Here is a 27225-nt window from a genome sequence, read left to right as displayed (position 1 = left end):
CATCCTGTTCCATAAAAGCATTCTAAGAACAAGAAAATGTTCACATCTTGATATCTTACCTACCGGTACTCTAAGATTTGATTGTTTTAGAATTATACCACTCAACACTATTCATTGATATTCACCATAAGGCTATTAATTTTGAATTAGTCATCATCAAAGTGCCAGATTATCCATGTCTCTGATAAGTAAGTAACAGCTCGCCTAGCAGACGTACAAATAATGGCACTTATCCTTACCTGGTTATGTCCATCACAACAAATAACGCAATTACAGCGAACAGCGTGTCACATTATATCAACACCTATAATGCCATCTCGACCTACAGCCAAAATTTCATTCTCAAGACCTCCGAATATTCTGAGCCCTGCCTAGACCCACCCTTGTACCGGTATACCTGATATTCCTAGATACCACATAACAGGTAGTTTTATATTGATTTAAAGTCTACACAATGGGTTTTATCTTAATTTACTTACCTGTATTGCTAATCAATAACCAATATCTATAATAAATCCCAGAAACTAAACTTTGGAAGACACAAGTTCTTCCAGACACTTGCTGGGAGTTGATCAAATACACAAGCGAAGGTATTCCGTTTCAACAGTCTATTTATAATAACACCTTAATTTACAACAGTCAACTCCAACAGTCCAATCAATGACAGTTCTCCATGGGCTAGCACACCCTTTGCATACACACAATTAGTTATAACATTAAATTTCAGCCCCTCAATTCACCTGTACTGATGTTTTTCCAGGCCTTGATGAACAATTGAAGAATTTGACAACAGATAGTTGATAAACTTTGCGTACTTTCAGTAAAATGGTGACATACTTGGAATTCTGACAGCCACTAGTAGAACCGGCTACCTGTTTCTTCACTGGCACACTGCTAATTCAGAGGAATTCATTTAAATCACAATAGAAATATCTTAGCATGCTTCACTTGTTACATACATACACTGGCATATGAATGGTTATGCTGGCTTGAGCACACCATGGGCCGGATATTTAAAACATAAAATGGACAAACTTTGCAAATATTTGTCAACACATGCCCAGCATGTCCAATCTATCCTCTCTCCATTCAACAAATAAAAAATGCCCCAATTCCCCGAAATTCCTCTTTTCATAAAACTTTCGTTTATCTGATAGACACGACTGATAAAGCCTGTTACCTGGTGGAATTTTGACTGTAGACAGACCGTTGATTGTTTCTGCTTAATTTCTTCCGATTTAATGAGCAAACAGATGAATGGATAAGATAGGCTGCCTGTCCTCAGGCCCTAATTCTGTAACACAGGATCAGAACAAGGAACTCTGATGGCTATACATTTGATAAGGAAACAAACAGTATAGAGTCCCACTGACTTCCATGTAAAACACAAACAGTCTCGTTCAAAGACAAAAAATTCTCAACTTTTCTTTTAACTCCAAGCACCTCACTTTAACGCTCCTAATTCATACATAAGCTATAAGAGTTATCCTTCATACAATTTTGGAGTTGACTTGTTATGCACATAGTATAGAAACATAAACATCCAATTCCCTACTTTACAATGGTAAATAGATCAACATGACACTATAAAATCAATCCTCAAGTCAGGTCAGGTAAAAAGAATGAAAACCTCTGCTTACGTCACATTTCCTCAAGAATGGCTATTGTTGCTGGATTCCAAGATGGGCCCCAGCAAGCTGACAGCCTCCTGTACATAAAGGATACACCATCCCACAAAACATACCTGTAATCAGCAGGTGAAAATCAATACACATCCAACCATCTCTCCCTGGCCGTGATCAATCTCCCACCGTGTAGCTGTAACCCAGTAGAACAAACTAAGTGATAATCAGTGTTAAAACAATGCTGGACCTCTCAATACCAAACACTACCATCAACAATTCATCATTCAAATCTTTAATAGATATTTAAATGTTGATATGCACCCTATAAAAGAATTCAATAATTGGGTAATTTATTGATCATTTGATTAAATTTTAATTTATTACCAATACATTGCCCTAAAAGCCTTTTAAATCATATGCATCTCTAAATAAGAAATAAATATAACGAGGTTATAGATTTCCGAAGGATTATTAACAAACCACAGTGCACATTTTTGTGTAATTTTGATACATTATCAAGGTATATTTATAATTTAATGTAATAAAACCTTAAGTTCTGGTGATCATATATCTAGATATACTTTACAATGCATCTTACAATACACGAAGTTAATGCAGAAGTACCCACACCCACCCAACCCATGACTTTAATGTGCAACTGCCTTATACACGTAGTTACTGTAGTAAATAGGAGTTAGTACACTTAAAACATGCAAATTAAAAAGCAGAAAGGATACAAATTAATTTCTGCTTGTAACATTATCATGCAATTAATTTAGCATCGTCGGTGACCCACGTGTGATTCACATCAATTCTCTCCATCAGAAAACTTGTGGACTCAAAACCGTGGTTTGCGACAATGTTAATTTACCAGTTAAGAAAATTTTTATCATGCTTAATTTTTTTCTGTGTCATAATGACTTTGGCCAAAAAAAGTAATTTATATGACAATATGAGCGATTTAAAATTGTTTATAATGGGCAAAATTAGTCATAATATATTTTGTACCTGAGGATCAAGTAGCTTCTGAGAATAGCTTACAATTTTTCAAGCAGATTGATTCCATCATATATACAAGAGAAATACATTGTAAGTTGTTAATATTTACCTATATAAGATCCGACATATTTCTTGGATAAAAAATATTCAATGCATTATGGAAATGATACATGCATGCATTGTTGCATGTCCCCTTAACATCAATTTTGCTTCTAATGGAGTTTTCTTTTCTGTTTCCAAGACTAGCTACTTTTAATATACGACAACTTTGGAGTTACTGCCCTTAGACTCCACTCATCAGTAAGAGATTAATGCCCGGCGAGTGACAGGTTCCAGCACTTTTATGGCTAGATAATTATTAAGAGTATTTTGACCTGTTTTGCTCGTGGTCAGTGTTTGACATGTTAAGTATTATCCAAACACTTGCTGGCAGTGTATACACAGATCATCACATTATCGTATCATCACAGCTCCAGACTGTCTGAAGGTCAATCAGTGATCAATCAACCCTCACTAATATCAAAACTCATTAAAATATAGAAGGAAAGTCAGAAGCAACGATTACATTGCGGCATTTCAATCCTTGCTCCTTTATCAAAAAATATTTGTCAAATATCTTTTAAATACAATAGTTTTGTTCATTTGTTTTCTTAATTATCTTCATTCTTGTAATTCTAGATACTGTAATATTTTACACAAATAACAGTTTGCTGTTTTGTGATTGTTCCGATTTTTATCAACTTGCAAGAATTTTTAAACATTGCAAGCACTTAATTTTCGTATTATAAATTCATGTACAATTGTGTAGTTCACTGACCATCAGAAAAATAAAAGTGGATTTTTTTTAACATCCACGAGGAATACTTATATTCTCACAATTTTGTACATTTATTAATTTCCCTTGTTTCAAATCTACTATAAACAGCACTTCACAATTATCTTTCCTTAGCTGATGCAGTTCAACATAGACAAATATCAATTATTAGTCCCCTACCGGTTTCACCGGAGGGGACTATAGCTTTCCTATGCGTCCGTCAGTCCGTCCGTCTGTCTGTCCCACTTCAGTTTTCCACACTTTTTTTCTTTATGCAATTAAGGAATAATATGAAAATTGCTGAACAGCTTCAAAATGTCAAACTACAGATCAAGTATACACTTTTGTAGCGTCTGATTGACATATTTTCGAGAAAATTAATTTTTTATATTCCAATTTTTTAATGTTCGGGTTCGTTATCGGGTTCGGTGTGTATTGAATAAACGAGGCCAGTATGTAGTCAGTAATAATATCGTGCGTTACTTGTACCATTCCTTTTATCATTTCTTACAAACAAATAAATTCTGTAAAATAGTGTGAAGCATTGTGTTGTAAATTTTATTGGCAGGGTTTTTTTGGGGGGGGTATTATTACAATCGGGTTCGTTGTCGGGTTAGGCTGTTTAACTGTTTGGTTTGATTCGGGGTACAGAAGACGGTAAGAAATGATATTGTGCATAACAGTGCATTGTTTTCACAAATTTTTACCAGCGAATACAGAATAGACTTGGCGAAATTACAGGAGATGATTTTACCTATTTTGTATTTAATTTCTATATCAAATATATAGTATTAATTTCCTCTGTTCTTTTTTATCTCTGATTAAAGCATGACAGCTCTGAAATAATTGTGTGCTTGGAAGCTTTCATAGAATAATACAAACCGGTAGGGGACGTGTATTGCTTATGCAATACTCTCAGAATGCTTGTTAAGATTGTTATAGTGATTATTGAATGCATAAAAATGCTGTTTTTATAGAATTGCTCATCAATAACAGGGGGATAAATATATATCAGTTAGGAGAGGGTACCCAGGAATTTATTGCAGTAGATATTAATGCATCAGGGGCAATTCTGTCATTTAGATACTGGTTAGGGTTCCTTATCTTATCCATACATTACTGATGGTCAATGGAGCTGAATTACAGTTTCTATAGAATAATTACAACTATATATCAAAATAAATTACTGGTTATGATATTTATACCAAGTGACGTCTCTTTCCAGCTCAGTATTAATGTATACCGGTACATAAATTATCAATGTATTCTAATGAGTTATATTTTATTTCATGAATGTGTGCAATGATCTATGTTAGTATTCAATGAAGTAATGTCACCTATTTGAATTTAACATGTATTTTTATTAAACAACAATTTTTCTTATAGTCATACAATATATTGTTAACGTATTATATTTGGCGTGTACATTACTGTAAACCATTTATTCGCAGTGACTTTATTTAGCAATTTACTTCCAATAAACTGGTTCGCGACAACTAATGTTCGCGACCAAGCCTTATCCAGACCCGTATTTTGTTATAACTATCATACGATAAAGACTGGTTCACGGCGTGAAATAATCGTGACGACGAGGCTCTCGCGAACCTCGCAAAAATTTCTCGCACGCAAATAAAAGTAGGTTTACAGTATTTGGCGAAAATTTGCTTTTGAACAAGTTGGTATGGATTTGAATTAGCGTATTCCTGAATGTGACTATTCTTATATGCATGACATTTAGCGATGCACTTCATTTAGCAGAAGACACATTCTGCCTATTGCGCTAAATAAAATACACAGCTAAATGTAGCACGTTTACAGTAAACCCAATGCTAATGTCCATACATCAAACACTACAAATTCTAGATATAAGTAAGGATTTTTGATGATAGATGTCGGTAAGGCCACACCAATGTAATTTCTTGTTCGTCAGACACCGCGCTCTTTTTTAAATAAAACGATACAAATAATATTATTATTAATTTCCCGCATCCTGGAAATTCTGGATGTCCAACAAACTAAAAATTATGTTGGTGTGGCTTAAATACTTTTTACCATACAAATATTGACTACTGGTAATCTACTTGGTAAATGAAGGAACCATTCATAACACTGCATGCTTACTTGAACAAAATTTCATCAGAAAATTTTTGTTTCCCTCGTTCAATTTTCTTGTTATGAAACTTTGACCTCAGAGAAAGGATGCTCAATTTGGAAAAAACTGAATCTATAAATTCTTAAAAGAATTGTCTAAATTTGAAAACTCTTGGTACAGGTGAGCTAATAATAGATAAATGAATATCAAATAGACTCACACAATTATGTAAAGAAAAACTTTACAGCACTATAAGTCTACAAGTCTAATTATTGCAAAATTATTATACAGGTCTCTGATATCAGCAACTCAAAATGAATATGATATTTGTACCACCTATCAATAAGGTGATATCTTGGTAAAAAGGGATGTTACCATTTACATAGAATATGTGATCACTTATCTATATAGGTGATGGTGATAATATCTACTGAAATATGTGCATGCTATCACAAAATAGCAATACATGCAAAAAACTGACTCATACCTCATAAACATTATTCAGTGGACCTCCATCATTCAGTGGACCTCTGTTAGAGTGTTGACAGGACCTCAGTGATGACAGCTATCAAACACCTGCACTTCACCAAGTATCAATTAGCTTTCAAGAAGTGTATTATTTCAATCTTTTTGAGCTGCAAAACAAAACAGAATTCAAAGCTCATTATATTATGAACTTATGATTAAAGAGCCATTGGTTAAATTTTCAGTTTATAAACATTGCTTCCCTTCGATTTTATATATATATATATAACTTTAAGTTGTTGGCAATTTTTGTCAATTACATCTTGAACTCCATAAAACATATTCTAGAAGATATGATTTAATATTATGTTGTTTATTTGAAATAAAGAACAAAAAATAAATCAACATATTAAATTGTTTTTTAAAAAATTCAGGAGGACTTTTACCCCCTCCATCCCCAAGATAAACCATCCCTAGGTAATCCTCAAACCCACAAGCATTGACTTCTAGATATGCCACTGTAAACCTAGCTTTTAATTAGCTAAAGGGGCAAACAACTTAAATATGGCAATATTTTAAATCTTGCCAACAACTAATTTTTGACTGAAATGTATAATTCTGGTGAAAAACATTAAAATAAGAGTGCATGGCTGGATATTGAAAAGAATAATGACTTCGATCAGACAGCAAATTAAACTATCTGCTTTTATGAGTTTGTTTTCATTCATTAATATATATGTAATATCTTGAAAGGAGCTGTTATTTTATTATAAAAAATGCTCTCCATTAACAAAAGAACTAACTTATAGATGGCAATGGTTCAATGTATCACCCCCCCCCCCCCCCCCCCTTGCCGCTGCCCACTTCCGTTTTTTTTTTAGAACATGTAAAAATTTACAAATGACAATAATGTAGAATTTTTTATAAGGTATATGTAGTCTGCATGCACCCACCTACCCCCCCCCCCCCCATCCCTTCCTCCAACGGATTAGAATTTGAAGATTTGTGAATAGATTTTTGTTTATGTAAGTTGTAAAATATGCTAATAGTGAATCAAATGATAATTTTTTTAAATAAAAAATAAAACTATGGTACGTGGCATACTTCTGCCCCTTACTTGCAGGTTACATTTCTATCAAATATGTCTATATGATAATTAGTTGACATGAACGATAGTTATGCCAACATGCAAAATATTAACTATGTTGACATGCAGGAAATGGGAAAAAAAATCAAATAACTTCCATTATGCTAGATGCTACTTATTTAATGTCGATATGCAACATGTTTATATGTTTACATGCAAGATAAATATGTTGACGTGCAACTTATCTACGTCGACATATAACTTATTTGTTAACATATGTCAATTTAGTTATGTTTACTTGCAAGATAAATATGTTGACATTCAACTTTTGTATGTCGACATGCTACTTTTTTATGCTGACATGCATTTATAAATAATTATTCATGTTGACATGCATCTAATTTATGCTGACAGAACTAACGTTATATTAATTTATCTTGCATGTCAACATAAGTATAGAATCTAGCATGTTGGAAGTCACATGTGGCGATATTTAGGTTTTTTTAAATAGATTTTTAAAAATTTTGAACACACCAATCCAGCTGCTATTGTTGTGCAACACTATCTTGCGGGACGTACTAAAGACCTGAAATACTAATGACCTGAAAGACCTGAAAGACCTGAAATTTTATATAAATGATACTTTTCTAAGATTTTTATCAAATAAAATTACTTGTGGGGGTTTAAATCATATTTCCAGGTATAATTTTGTTTAAAAAATATCATAATGACCAGTATCATGCAGAAATATGAAAGACCTGAGAATTTGAATTGACCTGAAATTTTCAAATGACCTGAAATTTTAAATGATTGATACATTTCTATGTTCTGTGTATAATTGACACATTTCTATATATATATGTTCTGTGTCAATATTAATGTCTATTTGTAAGTTTTTATCATATTTCCAGGTATATAAGTGTTAAAATATATCATACTGATCAATTATTTATGCAGGAGTACAAAAGACCTTAAAATTTGAATTGACCTGAAAATTTGAGCTGACCTGAAATTATATATAATTGAAACATTTCTAAGTTCTGTGTCAGTTTAAATGTCTATTTGTGAGTTTTTAATCATATTTCCAGGTATATAAGTGTGAAAATATATCATACTGATCAATTATTTACGCAGGAATACGAAAGACCTGAAAATCTGGGCTGACCTGAAATTATATATAATTGACACATTTCTATATATATACGTTCTGTATCAGTTTTAATGTTTATTTGTGAGTTTTTATTATATTGCCAGGTATATAAGTGTTAAAATATATTATTTACACAGGAATATGAAAAACCTGAATATTTGAATTGACCTGAAAATTTGGGCTGACCTGAAATTTTGTGATGGTGTAAATGTGTAGGTCATCTAACAGCCCATGTTTTGGTTTGATATATTTTAACACATATATACCTGGAAATATGATAAAAACTCAACAATAGACATTAAAATTCACACAGAACATAGAAATGTATCCATCGTTTAAATTTAAGTCATTTGAAAATTTCAGGTCAATTCAAATTTTCAGGTCTTTCATATTTCTGCGTAAATAACAGCTCATTATAATATTTTTCAACACAATTGGAAATATGATGTAAACCCCCACAAAGTTATTTCATTAGACCAAAATCTTATAAAAGTATCATCTATATCAATTATATAAATTTCAGGTTATTTGAAAATTTCAGGTCAATTCAAATTTTCAGGTCTTTCATATTTCTGCTTGAATAACTGATCATTATGATATTTTTTTAAACAAAATTATACCTGGAAATATGATTTAAACCCCCACAAAATAATTTCATTTGACTAAAATCTTATAAAAGTATCATTTATATAAAATTTCAGGTCTTTCAGGTCTTTCAGGTCATTAGTATTTCAGGTCTTTAGTATGTTCCCTATCTTGCATGTCAATTAATATTAAGCTCGCAAGTCGACATATTTGATAGAAAAATAACTTGCACACATGGGGGGGGGGGGGGGAATGCCACCATAAAAAAAGAGCCTTTCTATGACACTTGATTGAAACATAAATAATATGGGTTTTTTTATAATGTAAAGTTAAACTCATACTTTATTTTATTTCATCTTGACACATTCCTCAAAATTTAAAACACGTCATTTCCCGCGAAACTTACACCTGAGAAATTAATTTCATCCAAAGATTGATATGTACATGCAATGACATAAAGTTGATAAAGCATTAACCAATTACAGTGTGAATTATATATTTCAAAGGGAAATAATATCATTCTTGTCTCGTTTTGCAGTTTTACCCTCTTTGAGTTCTTCGGATGACGAAGTCCAAAGAAAGTTCCAATTTGTCATATTAACTCGATCGTTGGTTATATTTTCATAATAATTCACCATAGCTATGTTTTACAAAATATGCTACATATTCTAATTTGTTTTTAATGCTTTTACTATCTTTATTGTATCCACTGAAACGTCTTCTTAAAGAATGGTTTTCTCCACGAGTTGGCAAAAATCTACAGAGACCGAAAGTGAAAATGAAAGTAAAGCAACATGTGTCCATGTTTACATCTATCATGATCATCATTTCTAATGATTTATGATTTGCTGTGAACTAGCTGAGTAAAAAAAAGTCACTGTAAGATATTATAGATTGTTTGTGCATAATAATTTGATGTATAATTAAAATTTGAGTCAGAAAGAACATATATAATTGTAATGAACGGGTTGGGCACCGTTTGGTGGTTTGATTCCCATTTGCTGGTTAAATGCCTGAATTGTATACCTATTTTACCCACCAAATGGGACTTATTTTTCCTTCAACTTGGATTACGTTTTTCTTGAGAAAAAGTGCCTCTTGTTAAGGTGATTCATTTTTAGTCTGATTACAGCACATAAAATCTTGAACTATATAGTTTTTGACTGATTTATAAATTTCCTTACTCATTCTGTGGAATGGAGGGATGATTTGGTTATTATTATTTTTTTTTTTTTTTGGTTTGTTTGTTTGTTGTTGTTTTGGGGTTTTTTTGCCATTGATCTATACAAAACCAAAACTTGTATTCACCTGGGATAAACATTTATCTCCCAGAAGGTAGCTGATGAAAATATGTTTATTGTATTTTTCTTTTTCAATTTACAAGGAAACTTTCAATGATGAGTGTTTGTGAACAGGAAGAAGCTGCTGAGATGATTTCAGAATGGCCTGTGATTGAACAAGAAGTTCATGTACCCGGTATGATTTAAAGGATATAATATCATATGCAATGAACCAATAAAAAAAACTATAGTACAGTTAAACCTCGTTAGCTTAAACTAGATGGGACTGGTTAGAAACTTTGAGATATCTGAGTATTTGAGATATCAAGGGTAAAATACTTATACATGTAGTATTAATGGTTGGGACTTACAGTACAAATCACTTTGACATATCCATTCCCTTATATTCGAGATATCGGTGTTCAAGATACCGAAGTTCAACTGTAATTTAAAAAGTTTCAAACAATTTTTTCACCAAAAATAATATCAATTGCACTTTTTTCTGTCTAGTGAAGAAATCAAGTAACTCTGTACCTTTGACAAAAAGGAAACACAAGGTAGAGGAGGAGAATGGTGTTCAGTCTTTTAAAACAAAGAGAGCACATACTTTATGTACTAGTAACTTGGAGGAACCATTAGTGAAGGTAGCTGTGGCAAAATGGTGGAGGAGACAGCCTCAGAAAGTGAAAAATCATTACACAGATAACCTACCTTTTAGTGAAAATTCTGATACTGTGCTTGCAGGAATTATGAGGTGAACACAGCTTTCTTGATAACACACATGCACATGTGTGTGTGCTTACATTACAGTCTGAAAGGTGACACATTAAAAACAGAAACATTTTTCCTTCTCTTTTTCAAGATGCAAATTCATAATTTTTTATATAGTTGTTTGTTTTTTTTTTTTTCAAGTACTTAGTTATAAATTATGTTCGGAAACATAGATTCTACGGCTAAAGAAATGATACTGGTATGTAAGTTTTGTAGTACTGTATTTATGACAAAAAACTTTATATGAAGAAGAAATAATTGTTTATTTCAGACTAGAGATAACACAGTCCTTCATGCTGTCAGAGGTAACAAGACTAAAGGACATTATAAAGATTAATGGCCCTAGCTCCGATGTCCAGGCAGCTCTTGGCTCGTTTTTTGAGAAACTCGGAGACTTTGATTCTGCCAAACACCATCTTGAAAAGGCTGTTTTACTGAATAGTGATAATCCAGGTTTTTTGAAATTTACTCATCTTCTGAACAATTCTGATCCGTACTTTATACTGTATTTTAGAAACTTCAATGAAACAAACAAACCTGAGTTTTATTTTTTTGTCTTGCTTAAGATTCTGAACACAAATGGCTTCTAGGGAGAGTCAGCAAGCAGGTCAAAGTTCAGAGAGACCAAACGTCAGCCTTGCACAGTCTTCCTTCATCGTCCAATTTGTCCATGCCAGTATATCAGAAAGTAAGCATAGGCCAATATTATTTGCAAAAAATCATACAGCTATAAAAGAAAATTACGGTAGTCCACAAGATTTTTCTTCATACCAGTATGTCTATAAGAATACCTCCAATTCAATCTGTCTGTAACACTTCCTTTTATTTTTAAACTTTTACATGCAGCTTCCAAGTGTAGTTATAAATGTTTAGCAATGAAATGCACAAGTAAAGATAATATATTTCTTAATTAACACAAACAATGTTATTACCTGACTAATAAATGTAATAATACTGTAAGTCGTTTTAATTCCACGGTGTTAAAATTTCATGATTTCTTTTAAAGTACCAATCGTGATGGTTTTAATTTCACACTGCTTCAAAATCAATTGAGCAGAATATAAGCATTGAAACGTTTTTGAAAACTAATGATAGTTTTCACGATGGGTTTAATTTCGTGGGAAAATATAAAATTCCGAACATAGTGAAATTAAAACCATCGTGATTATTTGCCAATCTACAGTAATAGTTTGATGTTCATATTGCAGGTGGACAGAGTGTTGGCTGAGGACCTGACCTCAGAGAGGTTTTATGAGGAGTATTCCTCCAAACAGAGGCCAGTCATCATTACCGGCCTCAGAGTCACTGGCTCCCCCATGTCTCCACAGGACATCAAAACACACGCAGGTCAGAAATCTTTATAGTGTTTCCTATTTCTTTGTGCTTCTATTGGAAATTTGTTCAAAAATTGCTCTCAAAGTTGTGTTTTAAATGATATATCAAAAATGATGGATTATCATAATATAATTGTTATACTGAAATCATATTTTTATTCGTTATCTTGCTAGATTTAGGCCTATTATGGTACTCTTTAACTATTTTAAAATTCTAGGAGACTGTGTTGTAACCTTAAAACATTCAGTACAGAACTCTTGTGAATGGGCACGGCTAGAAAACAAAGAAAAGATAACTGTGTCAGATTATATCGACCGGATAGAGGGTTTAGATGACGAAAGTCAATTGGACAGAAACGCAAGTCCAGGATACTTGTTTGATTGGAGCCTCCCAATCCACTGCCCTAGGCTCGTGGAGAAGATAAGGATACCAAGGTATTTTGCTGGTAAGACAACAATGAGTGTAAAAAAAAAATTGCTTTTACTTTGTCATAAAATGTTATTGAAAATTTTCTTTCAATAACATTTTATGACAAAGTAAAATGTTATTGAAAATTTTCTTTGCCAAAGTAATTGTAATCCATATCCATGTTCAATTCATTCTGAATTCAAAATACAATTGAATATAGTGTCCTCATGGTATAACAAGCTCGGATATTACGAGGTACTGCATACAATGAGTTGACTTTTTATAAAATGAAAAATAAAATGATTTATAAATTATATTTATTTCATTATCGCATATGCTTATAAATGTTATTTGAAATGTAAAAAAAGTAAACAATGATCATGTGTCACCTTGGGAATTTCCAACCTCAGATATATAACGAGTATCGGCTATAACAAGAAATAAAATGATGTCCCGAGCATCTCGTTATACCCGGAGGCCACTGTACATTAAACTGTATGCTTAAATGATTCAACCATATTATATTATGCCTTCATCTCATTTGCATGCAATCTGAAACTTAAAGTGACTTACTGTCAATGATTATAAATGAGCTAATCTGTCCCATTGCAAGTGATAGACCTTTTGTAAGGAGGAGGTAATTACATATTTAAAGATATTGAATCATCCAATAAGCAAGTGCTTTTCTCTTAAATGACACTGCCTGTCTCCTAGGTGACTTTCTTCAGAGGACCAGCGAGGGGTCATTGTACAGAGACAGCTGGCCCAGTCTGTTTGTTGCCCCTGCAGGCCTCTGTAGTGAACTCCATGTGGACGCTTTTGGATCCAACTTTTGGATGGCGGTGTTTCAGGGCTCTAAAAGGTGCACGAACTTTATAGAATAGATGAAGATTGAATCAATTTTTCTAGGATGTTCATAAACTAAAAATCAGTTACAGAATATAAATTTTACAATATCATGTTAGGTATTCTTACATTCATTTATCTCTCTCTATATACTAGTATACTAATACATGTAACTAAAACTGAGTTGACTTTGGTATGTAGATGGGTGTTCTTCCCACAATCTGATCTTCCCTACCTCTACCCCCAGTACTCAAACAGTATGGATCCCGTGTTTGAGGCAGACATCAGGAATCCTAATCTTGAAAATCAGCCATTGCTACACCTAACTCACCCCTCAGAGTGCATTCTTAGTGAAGGTCTGTATAGCACACAAGTTAATTCTTTACAAAATTGTTAATATTTTCTTTCTTGAAGATGTGACTATCCATAAAGATGACTTTTTGAAGACACAGCATTCAAAAGCCATAGTTATCATGCAAGCCCTCTCAAAGTGTGTAGATCTTCCCTGCTAAAGAGTAATACCAGTTATTTTGAGTAGTTTCTTTTCTTAATGTAAATCTCTGTTACCGGTAATTTGTCTTGTGATACAGTCTACATGATTTTTTGAAATTCTATTTCAGGAGAAGTTTTGTTTGTACCAGCGGGCTGCCCACACAGAGTGGAGAACCTGACAAAGAGTGTTGCCATCTCTGCCAATTTTGTTGACTTATCAAACTGGGACAATGTTCTAGAAGAACTTGAATTGAATGCCCTTGTAGACCCTAGATCCCAGGATTTGTTGCAGCAGTTCACATCACTTACATTTGACAAAAAAATGAAATTCTACAATAGTGAAATCCCATGGTCAGAATTTAAAAGCTGACGTACTTAATTTCTATGCAACCTTTTTTTTAATTAAATTTTTATTATTATATAAATGTTGAGTTTATTTTCAAAGGGACCAGTTTTTAGCTCACCGAGACGAAGTCAGGGGGAGCTTATGCTATACCCTCGGCGTCGGCGTCCGGACCTGGTTAAAGTTTTTGTTGCAGGTCCTGTATCTAAGCTATTACTTGTCCTATCTTCACCAAACTTGCATGGATGATGCATCTGGACCTACTTATGGACTTGAAAGACTTGGATGCTGAATCTGAGTCCTAAATTTCAGATGCTGGAGGAGGTTAAGGTTGTTGGACCAGGTTAAAGTTTTTGTTGCAGGTGCCCTCTGTTAGCAATATCTAAGTTACTGCAGGTCCGTACTTCACCAAACTTGCATGGATGGTGTGTCTTATGATACTGATGCACCAGACAGGCTTGAGTGCTGAATCTGAGCTATAGGTTTCGGATGCTGGAGGAGGTTAAGGTTTTTGGACCAGGTTAAAGTTTTTGTTGCAAGGGCCCTTTGATAGCAATATCTAAGTTACTGCAGGTCTGTACTTCACCAAACTTTCATGGATGGTGTGTCTTTTGATACTGATGCACCAGGCAGGCTTGGGTGCTGAATCTGAGCTATAGGTTTCGGATGCTGGAGGAGGTTAAAGTTTTTAGAGCTGGTTAAAGTTTTTGAAACAGGTGCCCTCTGATGATTATATCTTAGTTACTACTTGTCCTAACTTCACCAGACTTCCATGGATGGTGCGTCTTATGATACTGATGCACCAGACAGGCTTGAATGCTGAATCTGAGCCATAGGTTTCGGATGCTGAAGGAGGTTAAGGTTTTTAGAGCTGGTTAAAGTTTTTGAAACAGGTGCCCTCTGATGATTATATCTTAGTTATTACTTGTCGTAACTTCACCAGACTTCCATGGATGGTGCGTCTTATGATACTGATGCACCTGACAGGTTTGAATGCTGAGTCTGAGCCATAGGTTTCAGATGCTGGATATGGTTAAGTTTTTTGGAACAGGTCACATGTTTAATAGATAATAGTACTTTTTCAAACTTGCATAGTTGATTAAACTGTAGTATGAATGAATCACAGAGGAAGCTTCAGATGCAGAGCTTGATCTCCATAATCAAGGATGCTAAAAAATATATCTTAGTTATTACAGGTCCTAACTTCACCAAACTTGAATGGATGGTGTGTATTATGATACAGATGCACCTGACAGGCATGGATGTTGAATCTGAGCCATAGGTTGCAGATGCTGGAGCAGGTTAAGGTTTTAATTGCTAGTGCCCTCTGATGATGATATCTTAGTTATTACTGGTCTGAACTTCACCAAACTTGCATGGAGATGCGTCTTATGTATACTGATGCACCTGACAGGCTTGAATGCTGAATCTGAGCCATAGGTTTCGGATGCTGGATGAGGTTTAGTTTTTTTGGAACAGGTCACATGTTTTATAGATGATAGCTTGCATAGTTGATTCAACTATATTATAAATGAAACGCAGAGGTTGCTTCAGATGCAGAGCCTGATCTCCATTATCCAGGATGCTAAAAAAATCTCCTACCTCACTCAAACCTGCTCGATAGATAGATGTGTTTGTTGATAAATGATATAACATGATTCCTATGATAAAGTATTGTATGGTATGAAACAATATTGTTTAATATGATACAATATAATATCATATGTAATATTATTAAAAGTTATATGATATGATATGATATTGTAATTTTTTTTTTGATATTTTATGTTATGATATTGTATCATGATATTGTTATGTATAGTATTGTATATTATGATACAATATTGTATAATATTATATTGTATTATTAATTTATTATTTAATCACATGATACTATTACATAAGCTATTGCAATTTATAATATATTGTATCCTATGATACTATATTGTATATTCTATAATATGTATCATACGATTTTGTATAATATGATATTAGTTTCTGTAAAAAAGAATTATATCACATGGAATTGTATAATATGATACTGTTATATTATATAACATCGTATCATACGATATTGTATAATATGATATTGGTTTATATTGAGATATATTATCACATCACATGAAATTATATTGTATGATATTGTAAAATATATTATTGTATCATATGATACAATATGTATAATATAATACTGTATTATATAATATTTTACTTTATCACATAATATTGTATCATTTGATATGATACAATATTGTATCAAATAATATTGTATCATATGATACAATATCATATTATGTATCAAAAATTATACATTATCATACAATATCATACTATATTATACAATATAATATCATTTTTTTCAATGTTATGATGTATTATGTAATATGATATTGTAATATAATACTATATTGTTTTATATATTATGATATTGTATTATTTGATCAAATACAATAACGTATAACACAATACACTGTCATATCATACATTACAATATCATATCTCATCATTGTTTATCATGGTATTTTATTGTATTATATGATATATGTTGTAAATATGATAGGATGCAATATTTAATTTTATATTATTGTATTGATTAACATATGAACACATGATTATCATACAATTTTTAACAGATGATATACGATATTGTGTCAAAACAGAATCCATGAATATCCAAGATCATAAAGTATGATTTTCATTTAAAATGATAAAGGTGGTCTCATAAAGGTGAAGTCTCATAAGGGTGATGTCTCGTCTCGGTGAGCTTTGTAATCTGTGTTTACCTATGTTTATTTTAAGGTATAAACAAGTGAAAAGCTGTCAATGTGACAGTAAACCGGGTTTTCTTTTATGAGAACTGTATCCATAATCCATGTCAACCTGTATCCAGTGAAATGGAGTACCCTATATGCAATATTTTGCCAAAAAATGACTAAGTTCAAAAGCTGGTATTTTTTCATAAATAATCAGAAATCAAAATCCTAGCAATATGCACACCTCTGATATATGTACAATTGATCTGCAAAAGAACAACTTCTTATCTTGAAAACTATAGGAGGAGTTATCCGTACAATGAAGGTACCTTATATGCAATGTTTTGCCAAAAAATGATTAAGTTCAAAAGCTGGTATATTTTTCATAAATTATCGGAAATCCAAATTCTAGCAATATGCACACCTCTGATATATGTACAATTGATCTGCAAAAGAACAACTTTCTATCTTGAAAACTGTAGGAGGAGTTATCCGTACAATGAGGGTACCCTATATGCAATATTTTGCCAAAAAATGACTAAGTTCAAAAGCTGGTATTTTTTTCATAAATTATCGGAAATCAAAATCCTAGTAATGTGCACACCTCTGATATATGTACAATTGATCTGCAAAAGAAAAACTTCCTGTCTTGAAAACTGTAGGAGGAGTTATCCGTACAATGAGGGTACCCTTTTGGCAGCCTCCTGCCCACCCGCCCGCCATTTTCACCATTTTAATAACCGGATTTTTCCGTTGGAAAACTCGGTTAAAAAGGCTTGTGTTTTATTAAAAGAATACTAGGATAATGCACCCTGCTTCAGTCTTTACCTTCATATATGACCTAGACCTGTGACCAAGAAATTTGAGGTCCAAGGTCATTGTGAACCATTTACCCATTAGCTCTGTATGGATGAAAGGTGAACCATATAAGACCAAACTGAAAGGAAAAATATGCTCTGGACAGTTTTTATACTGAGAATCTTTCTGATAAGTAGGACATCTGACCCAGAAACTTGTGTGGATTTAAAACAGGAGGCTTTCACTTTTAAAAACTGTTAAAACTATTTTCACTATGACTGAGTCGTCTACTGAGCTTGCAGCTGAGTCCAGGGGACACTGGATAGTCTGGTCCTGAACTCCTCTATGGTAGGTGCTGCTAAAACTGTCTCTGGTAGATGATTCCAATCTCTCACCGATAGCGGGAAGAAGGAATTCCGGTAAACTTCTTTACTGGCCCGCTGCTGTCTGAGTCTGTGACTCCCTCTTAGTAGTTCGTATGTCACCAGGTGTGTAATACTTCTCTGGATCTATATCCACAAGCTGGTTTCTGATCTTGTAGCATAGGACTAGTCTCTGAATGGTTCTCCTATGCTGGAGGGAATCCCATTCGAGTTGGTGCAGGAGTCTGCATGTTACACATCTGGTGGAGGTGTCACGATAGTTGTTATATATGAACCTGGCAGCTCTTCGTTGTACCTGCTCAACTTCTCTGGTGAGTGTGGCTTGGTGGGGGTCCCACACAGACGAAGCATACTCGATCGCTGGTCTGATCAGGGTACAGTATGCTGTTGCCTTCGCTGATGGTGTGCATTGGCCCAGGTTAAGTCTCAGAAAGCCTAGTTTCCTTGTAGCTTTGCCTATGGTGGTATGGATGTGGTTCGTCCACTGGAGATCCTGGGAGATGGTTACACCAAGATACTTTCCACTCTTTACAACTTCCATCTAGTGTCCGTGCAAGGTATAGGACATTTGCAGTTGCTGTCTCACCTGCCACCTGTGTACCCATCTTTTCACAAGGCAGTGAGATCTTCCTGTAGTTTGGCTGCATCTCTCTGGTTTCAGATCTGTCAATAGACCAGGCAATCATCAGCAAACAGTCTGGCATCTGAGTTAGTATACTCTGGAAGGTCGTTTATGTAAGTCGGGAACAAAAGTGGTCCTAAGATGGTACCTTGTGGCACTCCAGAGAGGACGTCAAGAGCTGAGGATGTATAACCATCCAAGAGTTCTGCCTGGGTTCTCTGCCTCAGGAAGTCCTGAATCCATCCTAGTGTTGTTCCAGACACTCCATTGTGCTCCAGCCTCAGAAGCAGTCGTTGGTGGGGCACTTTATCAAATGCCTTGGAGAAATCCAGGAGTATTATGTCTGCTTGATGCCCCTGGTTCATGTTCCTGGCAACTGCACAACACTTTGATCATTACCACCAACTCAATGAAAATTACTCTTACAATCTCAAAATATATTTTTGTTGAGAATTTGACACTGAGATTATTATAATTTTCATTTTAACAACACCTTGGTGGAAGGTCCATGCATATCTTTTAATCATGTTAATTGTGACCTTGGCAAGACTGGTGAAAGATCAAAGAAGTGGTATTTGGTAGTTAAATTATTAATAGTTCATGGTTTTTGTTTTTTTAAAACAGAGCCGAATTTATTATCATTTGGATTTTTTTTAATTCTTTTAATGATTGCGCGAATAAATTTGGAAAGACTTGTTTAAATCCGAACGCACCTGTCAAATTGATGAAGTAAAAAATAAAATCATTCAAAATGGAAAAGGATTATGACGTGCTCGGGAAATATAGAGCTGTTTCCAATAAATTGAAAAAGTAAGTACAATGTTAATCAATGAACATGGAAAAATATTAGTTGAACACACAAGCGATGTGTTTTTACCATCATTGCAACAGAGAATTTTCGAGCTATGTTAATAAATATAGCCTTGGTGTTTTATCTGTCAAGAAAGTGTCAAGTAGAATGTGGGTACTAATGATGTGCTTCTGATCAATTTAAGAGTGGGTATTTAAATTGTCAAATTGTTTAAACTGGTCTGCATACATGAGGCACACTGTCTGTGGCAAGGTAATGTAATTAATATATTGTATGTGTATGTATTAAAAAAAGATTATACCGATGCATTCACATACAAAATATTGACACTGATTATGAATGTCAGTGTCCATGGTCCTGCAACTGACTATTAAGAAAGTTTGTACCTATCAGAAAAAACGTATACAACTTGCATATCATATCTGTAGTATAGCTGTGTCAGGAAAGATTATACATCCCCCTAACATTCATCTTCGCTAGCCAAGCGTTTTCGGTCCACTCTGTTCCTCTGTGAGGAGAGTGCAGATCAGAAACCCTTGACTTGGGAAGATGCCTAACATTGCCCTACAACCTTTTCTTGGGTCACAAACTGCCCCACTCCCCTCAGTTCAGATTAACTATTATAAAACTGTAACAGGATGGGGGAAGTAATGACAAACTAGACCAAATTTGAACCCAGGCCCTCAGCATTTCTAATCAAGTACTTTACCACCTGAGCAGAGCTCTCTAGCTCCAGTATTAACACTGGTCTGACAGTCAAATTCCTTAAATGATTTGGCCCTTGAGGATTGACATACTCAGATTTTTTCCCCTGGTAGGAGTTAACCTGCCAGTTCCATTGCATCACATATAACGGGATGGGAGAAATATAAAAATAAACCAACTGGGATTAAAACCAGGGCCCCAGTCAGATATTCTACCAACTGAGCTACCTCCAGGTACTGCGGCGACTGACTGGTCTGCTCCTCACAAAACTCGATCTGTAAAACAGCAACTAAAAAATATGTAGGGTTTTTTATACCCATGGAAATTACAGCTTTACAGATGAATTTACCAAACAACCTAGCTCCTTTCATGTTACATTTCATGTTTTGAATCCACTCTCTTGTTCAAGCATCAGATTTGGCTACAGTTTTGCATTTTCATTTTTTTTTCAAAATAAAAAAACCTGATTGTTTACATAGTACCTTAAATTTATATTTTATTAGTATAAACATGTCATCATTGACCATTAACTATGTTTATTGGAACTTTGACATTCTTTTATATTTCATTTTCGTTGTTTATCATTCTTTAAATTTGATCGAGGCTACAACAAAATTACTGCTAAAAATTTTTTCATCCCTTGACCACATCTCCGTCTAAGTATGCCCAATTTTAGTTGAACTGTAAAATCTTCAAAGCCCAATTTTGGTTGAATTTTTCTTGTGTTAACTATAAAATTTTCAAGGCAAAATTGAATTTCTTTGAAGAAATCATTTAAAAAGCTAATGGTTGAATATTTTAGGCGATTCCTGAAACGACCAAATGTAGCAGAAGGGATTGAGCAATACTGTAAGTTCCGCAATTTTTTATAATAAACTTTCAGTAGAAATATTGATAGTTTTATAAAAGACAAGAGCGTACAAGGCCTGACAAATCCCCCCATACGTAAGATTTTGAAATGGCATATGAACATATAAAAAATCTTTACATTTGAAACTGTGCATGAGTACAATACATGTACATGTATAATATAGAGCTGCATTCTCTGACAAATAAATAATATACAATAATTAATACATGAACGGTACTTTGAACTTATCTCCTTTGTTTTATTTGAAGCTTTTTAAGCATTACAACATGATTTCATATCTGTGCTAGCGCTATTTTTATGCGACATTGTATGTACAGAACATGAACATTACGTAATTGTTTTCATGATATAAATGGTATTAGATATTTTTCTCATATTAATCAATAAAAAAGCAAAACACGTTTTACTTAAAGGCAAATGAATTAAAAATAAAATGCCGTCTATACGATTCGAACTCCCTATCTATGGAGAAGTATGGACTACGAGCCTCCGCTTATCACAGTAAGCTAAGTTGACACAGTAGAGTATGGGTGAATAAATTGAACGTTTTTGACAATAATTAATAAAGAAACACGTTTTTGGTGAAAATCACAAATTTGACCCATTATGGATCTATAGACTCCATTTTAATAAATCAATAATAAAATTCAAAATAAACTTATTTTTTAAATAAAAGTACTTTTAAGATGGAGTCAGGACCCATTCATACCTAATTTTGCAATTAAGAGCAGTGAATGATCCAAGATTTAGGCAAAAAACGATGTGCAGCTTAATTTGGAAACCAATACCTGTCATGTTTATAGAATGAAAGCACAATTAATATTGACTTCCATCATGAAATTTATAATGAAAACAATCCATACAAGTCAAAAATTAATATTTTAACTTGAATTGAAATTCAACGCCTTGTACGCCCCTGTTCTTTAATGTATTCTTAGCTCTGTATAAATCATCAGCATTTATATCTAGCCTATAACAGATTATATGGAAAACCATTTTTCCCTAGTATGAACATTCGAAACTTATTTGTTTAATTAATATTCAATTTTAATAAATGAATGAAAATAAAAAGCATAATCTGTTTTAAGTACTTCAAGTAGGAGATAGACTGTTTATGGTTTTTCTGATGCAATATTGAATTTAATTGTTAAATGTTTTATGGAATTCCTCGATCTGTTTACAGCGTCATTGTCCAAGTTATTGAAGGAACAGGAATGCCAACAGTACGCTGCTTTTTGTGCTCTTGCTCAAGCAAGGTAAGTTGGAAGCAGAATAAAGACAATGATTAAATATCATAGCTAGCAAGGGGTACAACTGTGTACATTCCAACAGATATGATTAAAAGTATTAATGAAGTATGTAGTTGTAGTTTATATCCCAGGATTTCCTGGGAAACACCAGTATAATTCCCAGGAAGACCAGTATATCCCACCATCCTAGGATATACAAGTAATTTCTGCTTTTTTTGCCAACCCTGAAACAGTAGGATTAATTTTCCATACCTCTGAAATAAGATATAGAAATAATGGTTTTTCCCACCCCAAGCAGTATATTTTATACAGTCCGTGATGAATTCATGATAGTATAGCATTATCCAGTGTCTGTTGGGGGTATAAGGGGCATTCAGAAATTAAGCAGACTTGATAAAATTACAAGATTAACAACAAATAGATAAAACTAGCACGTATATTTTAACAGAACTTTGACTTGTGTGAATATGAAAATATCATTTTGAAATATTGGAAAACAGTACAATTTTTATTTACTAAATCTGTGTCAAGCCAATCAGCATTTATATTTAACACATTACAAAATTACAGCACATAATTATAGCATCAAGTCTGCAATATTGCAGATACCATGCACACACATATTTTAGATTGGTAACTATTATGCGTCTTTTCTGTTTCACATAGATGTGAGCACACCATGGTGAATGCTGCAGGGGAATCCCAATCACTGACCGAGGCAGCTCGTAACTTCCTGGAGGCAGAAGTAGCCAATCAGGAGCTCAGGTGTCCCAGCTTCAACGAACACCTTACAGCAGCCATCAATTGTTACAGCCATGCAATACGGGTGAGGGCTCCCAGGTCAAATAAATGGGATATAGTTTTTAAAAGTACTTGTTAAATGAAACATGGAGTCTTAATCAATAGAATATTTGTTACTTGTATTTATTTTTATTCCCTGTTATTATTGATTGTATTCTGTAGGTTCACATCGAGAACAACAGTGCAGCATTGGCAGCTGCTTTGTGTATGGAGCTTGGCAATGCCCTGAAGGTCAATAATAGTTACTATTTTCTGCAAACACTTAATTAAAATAATTTAAGAACTCAAACAATATGTAAGAATGAAGTAAAGTTGGTACATATTTGATTTATTTTCCTTTTCATTTTACCTGTTATTTGAAATTCACCCGAAAATACCTTTGCAATATTGTTATTGAATAATCTTTTCAGAAACTAAACAAACCTGGTGAAGCAATGGCACATTATCAAAGGGCAGCAGAACTCCAGTCTCATGTAGTGTATCTAAATAATTTTACATATCTATTCTTCACTGACTGTTTGAATATTTTCATTTGACTTATAAGGAATTGTATTCATTTAAAAATAATGTCATAATGAATGCTATATTTTTCAGAGCCCACTTGACTGTCTTCAATCTCTCAGTGAAGTCACCTCTTGTAAAATTGCAATTAGTAAGTCTCTCTCTCTCTCTCTCTCTCTCTCTCTCTCTCTCTCTCTCTCTCTCTGTACTGATGGTAGTTTACTGTTTTTTGCTTTACAGAAGATTATGATGGAGCTCTAAGTGTCCTCACAGAGATGGCCTACTTAGCACAAGAGAGAGGAGGCAAGTAATTTTATTTCTTACAAAGTAACACTGAATGAACAGAAAATCTTAGCAAGTCCAGTATAAAAATGTTGTGTTGACTTCATTGGTTTTTAGGTTCTTCCATCACGGGCCGGCCAGTGGGGGCTTATTGTGATTTCCTTTGTCTCTGTGAGATTTCAAGGGTGCTCTTGTTAATGATGTTACAGGTATGTATACAATCTCATAATGCATGTCACCTAGTGAACCATATATGGTAATACTGGTACATGTATTCAAAAAGTTTTAGGTCTTCTAGACCCTGTAGAAAGTCATCTTGGGATTATTAGGTTTTTTCCACCTTTTAAATGAAAAACTTTAGAAGTTGTTCCCATGGATGTTTGGTTTACAAACTTTAAACCTAAAGATTGCAATTTCCCAGCATAAATACCATTCCGAAAATGTCATTAGACCCAAATTACCTGAAATGTATCTACTGTAAGATTGTCAGTATTTACTCATTTACCACAAACATGGATCCTTAAACAATAAGATTTTTTTGTTTTTATCAATAGAAACTAGATGAAAATGAGAGCAAAAAATGAATCTAATTTAAAACTGGTGAATGAACAATGAAGTTATGAACCAAAAGAGCAAATAGCTCAGTGGTCATTAGGCCAGTAACCCAAAGGTCACTGGTACAAAACCTGCTGTGGTCACTTGATGTTATTTGTTGTGTCCTTAGGCAAAGCACTTTATCTACATTGTCTGTCCACCCAGTTGATATTGGGTACCGGCATTAACTGGGAGTTAATCTGCGATGAAATGGTGTCCCATCCAGGGGGAGTCAATGACTCTCATCTGCTTAGCACCACAGAAAATGGGGATAAGCACCGGCCTTATGCACCTTCATGTCAAGGAGAAGGATTTAACTTTATGCGCAAAAAGAGTACCGGTACTTTGAATATAGTGGCAATATGAAAATGATAACACTGTAATGAAGAAATAATTGAATATTTATTTTTTCCAAAGCTTACTAAATTATTTCAGTGCTCTTTTCTGTTATATAGGGTCTTGATCCCACATGTTATTTTCACACATTCTTTTAAACTATGATATCAGTGGGGGCATTAATTTCTCATTTTTTAGATTTTCACAATAGTAATTAAATTTATTGTAACACTAGACAAAACATTGAAATTCTTTGTAAATTGTTTAACATCTATATGCTGCACGCAAAATTTATATTTAAAAAGAGGGGAAAGACCTCTCACTGTTTGAGAACAATAAGTCAACTTATTTACTTGTTACAAGGAAAAGTACGTTGATCCTTTATTTTTGAACTGTAGCCCACACCACAGAGAATAAGACCAGAACATGCCCAAACTTTGGAGAAATACACCTGGGATTTTAATGAAGACAATACCACAGGTAACTGGTAAAAGAAACTGTAGATGTAAAGAGATCATTAGGAAATCAATTTGCAAGGCACCACAGTTTGTTGTTAGAATGTGTTTACCATGGGGCTGTAGAATCTAGCTAACTGGGCAACAAAGGGACCACTGGCTGATTTCAAAGTCTATAATGTTGGTCCATGGACTCTCAAGTAAATTCTATGTCCCACCTAGTCCACTCTTGGTTGATGTACTTAGATATGCAAAATACCAGTTGTTGCAAATAATCTATATTTTACATTGGTGACTTTTTTCAGAAGTTTTTTTTCAGCAGGTTTATTAAAGAAATTGTCAAAATAGTGTATTTCCATATCACATTAGAGATTTCATACATGGTACATGAGGTGTGACAAAACTTACAACATTTATACACCACAAGTTGACAAATGTAACATATGCAATGGGATATTTCTAAGAAACAGCGTGGATGATAGATAGCAAAAAACTGTGTTTTCATAGAGAAAAGAAGACTAGAATTTTAAATATGTGGAAGCAAGCTGTATTAAAAAGAATAATGTTTGTTCTTCATGCATGTATGACTGAGTGATTTATTAAAGTTAGTTATTTTCTTGGATCATACTTGTAGTTGGTGTTCAGGTGTGAGTTGTGCTCCAGTCGTTTCTTCTTATTTATTAATTTTTATCTCCAGACTGTATTTCATTGATTCTATTGTTTTCATTTTTGTTAAGATACTAGATATTTAACAGTAAAAAGTTTTTGGAAGACTGTGACTATTTTTAACTATCTATAAGTCCTTTTTTAATTCTTACTGTTAGTAGTGTTTAAGTTGAATATTGCATATTTATACATGTATTGACTTGCCTTTATTTCATGATGTCTTAAATCTGGTTTTGTATTTTTCAGTGCAATATCTTGGAGAAGACTTGTTCCTTATGTTGCAGTCAATAGTAGTAAGTTCTCTTAGTAACAGTTTTAAATGACAAAATTAGACAGCACAAATATGAGGTGTTCACAGAAGTTTTCTCTTAATATGCCTTATTTTGTTTGCATAACAAAGGTAAAAAGCAGAGTTTTAATAAGGTATTAAAACATGATAGAACGTAACTCATCAGTTGTTTTTTTTTCATACATAGATGGCGTGTCAATCTTCAGATCTGATATCTTTACGATTGCTACAAACAGAGTTATGGCCCCTGTTATCCACAGAACAAAACCATCTACTGTTTCTTGTCATTCAGGAACTGACACACCCCTCGGGAGAAGGAGTCTAGTCGTAGTTAGGGAACGCCCACAGATTGTCACATGCACATACACACAAAGGTTAACATACACAACAGTTCTCTGTACAGGAACTTTACAAGGGAGAGAACTCCTTTGTATCATTCATCCAACCAGAATAGCTGATTATCAAACAAATCAGAAAGTGTTTACTATTGGTGTTGCACATTGGAAAGGATGAAAATAAATTTGTATTGGTCATCTTCAATGATTTGAAAAAAATCTTCTGCAATCTTTCTTAGATTAGAAAGATTGAATAATTTACTAGGAACTATTATACGGAATTATTTTAAGTTTTACGAATAAAGGCATGTAAGTTGATTTTTTGTTTTCTTGTATGTTTGATTGTGTGATAAATTTTTCTATGACTGGTATAGAGGCTTGTTCATCTTTGATATTTTGTCGTCAGCAATATGTAACATACCAAATAATATATTGCAGTTAGACATGCCGGTAGTTTTTGATTTATTGTGTCCACAATGGC

The 27225-nt window shown here is 33.6% G+C and overlaps 3 protein-coding genes across 27 annotated transcripts in view; 2 read left to right on the top strand and 1 right to left on the bottom strand.

Annotated features, from left to right (window-relative positions):
* Positions 1–9433, bottom strand: part of LOC128166512 (unconventional myosin-XV-like) — a 60445-nt gene extending 51012 nt beyond the window's left edge. For 14 of the 23 annotated variants that reach the window (XR_008241156.1, XR_008241157.1, XM_052831739.1 and 11 more), the window contains exon 1: positions 480–894. The gene's annotated coding sequence lies outside the window, so the exon portion shown is untranslated. Of the gene's footprint in view, positions 1–239; positions 429–479; positions 1073–1744; positions 1819–6017; positions 6166–9361 lie in introns of those variants that run through there. The other 9 variants (XM_052831722.1, XM_052831729.1, XM_052831719.1 and 6 more) reach the window with 7 other exon arrangements.
* LOC128166513 (uncharacterized) lies at positions 4054–14374 on the top strand. Of its 3 annotated transcripts, none has more exons than XM_052831747.1 (10): positions 4054–4095; positions 10202–10293; positions 10608–10851; positions 11140–11321; positions 11435–11556; positions 12077–12215; positions 12421–12648; positions 13326–13473; positions 13659–13813; positions 14078–14374. In XM_052831747.1, the coding sequence occupies exons 2-10, from the start codon at positions 10212–10214 to the stop codon at positions 14317–14319; spliced, it is 1542 nt and encodes a 513-aa protein (XP_052687707.1). In that variant the 5' UTR covers positions 4054–4095; positions 10202–10211; the 3' UTR covers positions 14320–14374. The 3 variants fall into 3 exon arrangements, with proteins under 3 accessions (XP_052687707.1, XP_052687705.1, XP_052687706.1); XM_052831745.1 differs by lacking the exon at positions 4054–4095 and adding an exon at positions 9546–9696; XM_052831746.1 differs by lacking the exon at positions 4054–4095 and adding an exon at positions 9767–9923.
* A 5149-nt stretch (positions 14375–19523) lies between these two features.
* On the top strand, positions 19524–27062 carry LOC128168056 (40-kDa huntingtin-associated protein-like). The gene is made up of 12 exons (XM_052834142.1): positions 19524–19658; positions 21167–21213; positions 22419–22491; positions 23152–23311; positions 23449–23517; positions 23697–23759; positions 23881–23938; positions 24028–24090; positions 24187–24278; positions 25398–25479; positions 26367–26413; positions 26597–27062. The coding sequence occupies exons 1-12, from the start codon at positions 19600–19602 to the stop codon at positions 26732–26734; spliced, it is 951 nt and encodes a 316-aa protein (XP_052690102.1). The 5' UTR covers positions 19524–19599; the 3' UTR covers positions 26735–27062.
* The last annotated feature ends 163 nt before the right edge of the window (positions 27063–27225 follow it).

This window comes from Crassostrea angulata, chromosome 10, assembly GCF_025612915.1.
Source record: "Crassostrea angulata isolate pt1a10 chromosome 10, ASM2561291v2, whole genome shotgun sequence".
NCBI classification, from domain to species: Eukaryota; Metazoa; Mollusca; class Bivalvia; order Ostreida; family Ostreidae; genus Magallana; species Magallana angulata.
Note: the sequence above shows the minus strand (reverse complement) of the source record. Positions and strands in the feature narration are given on the sequence as shown.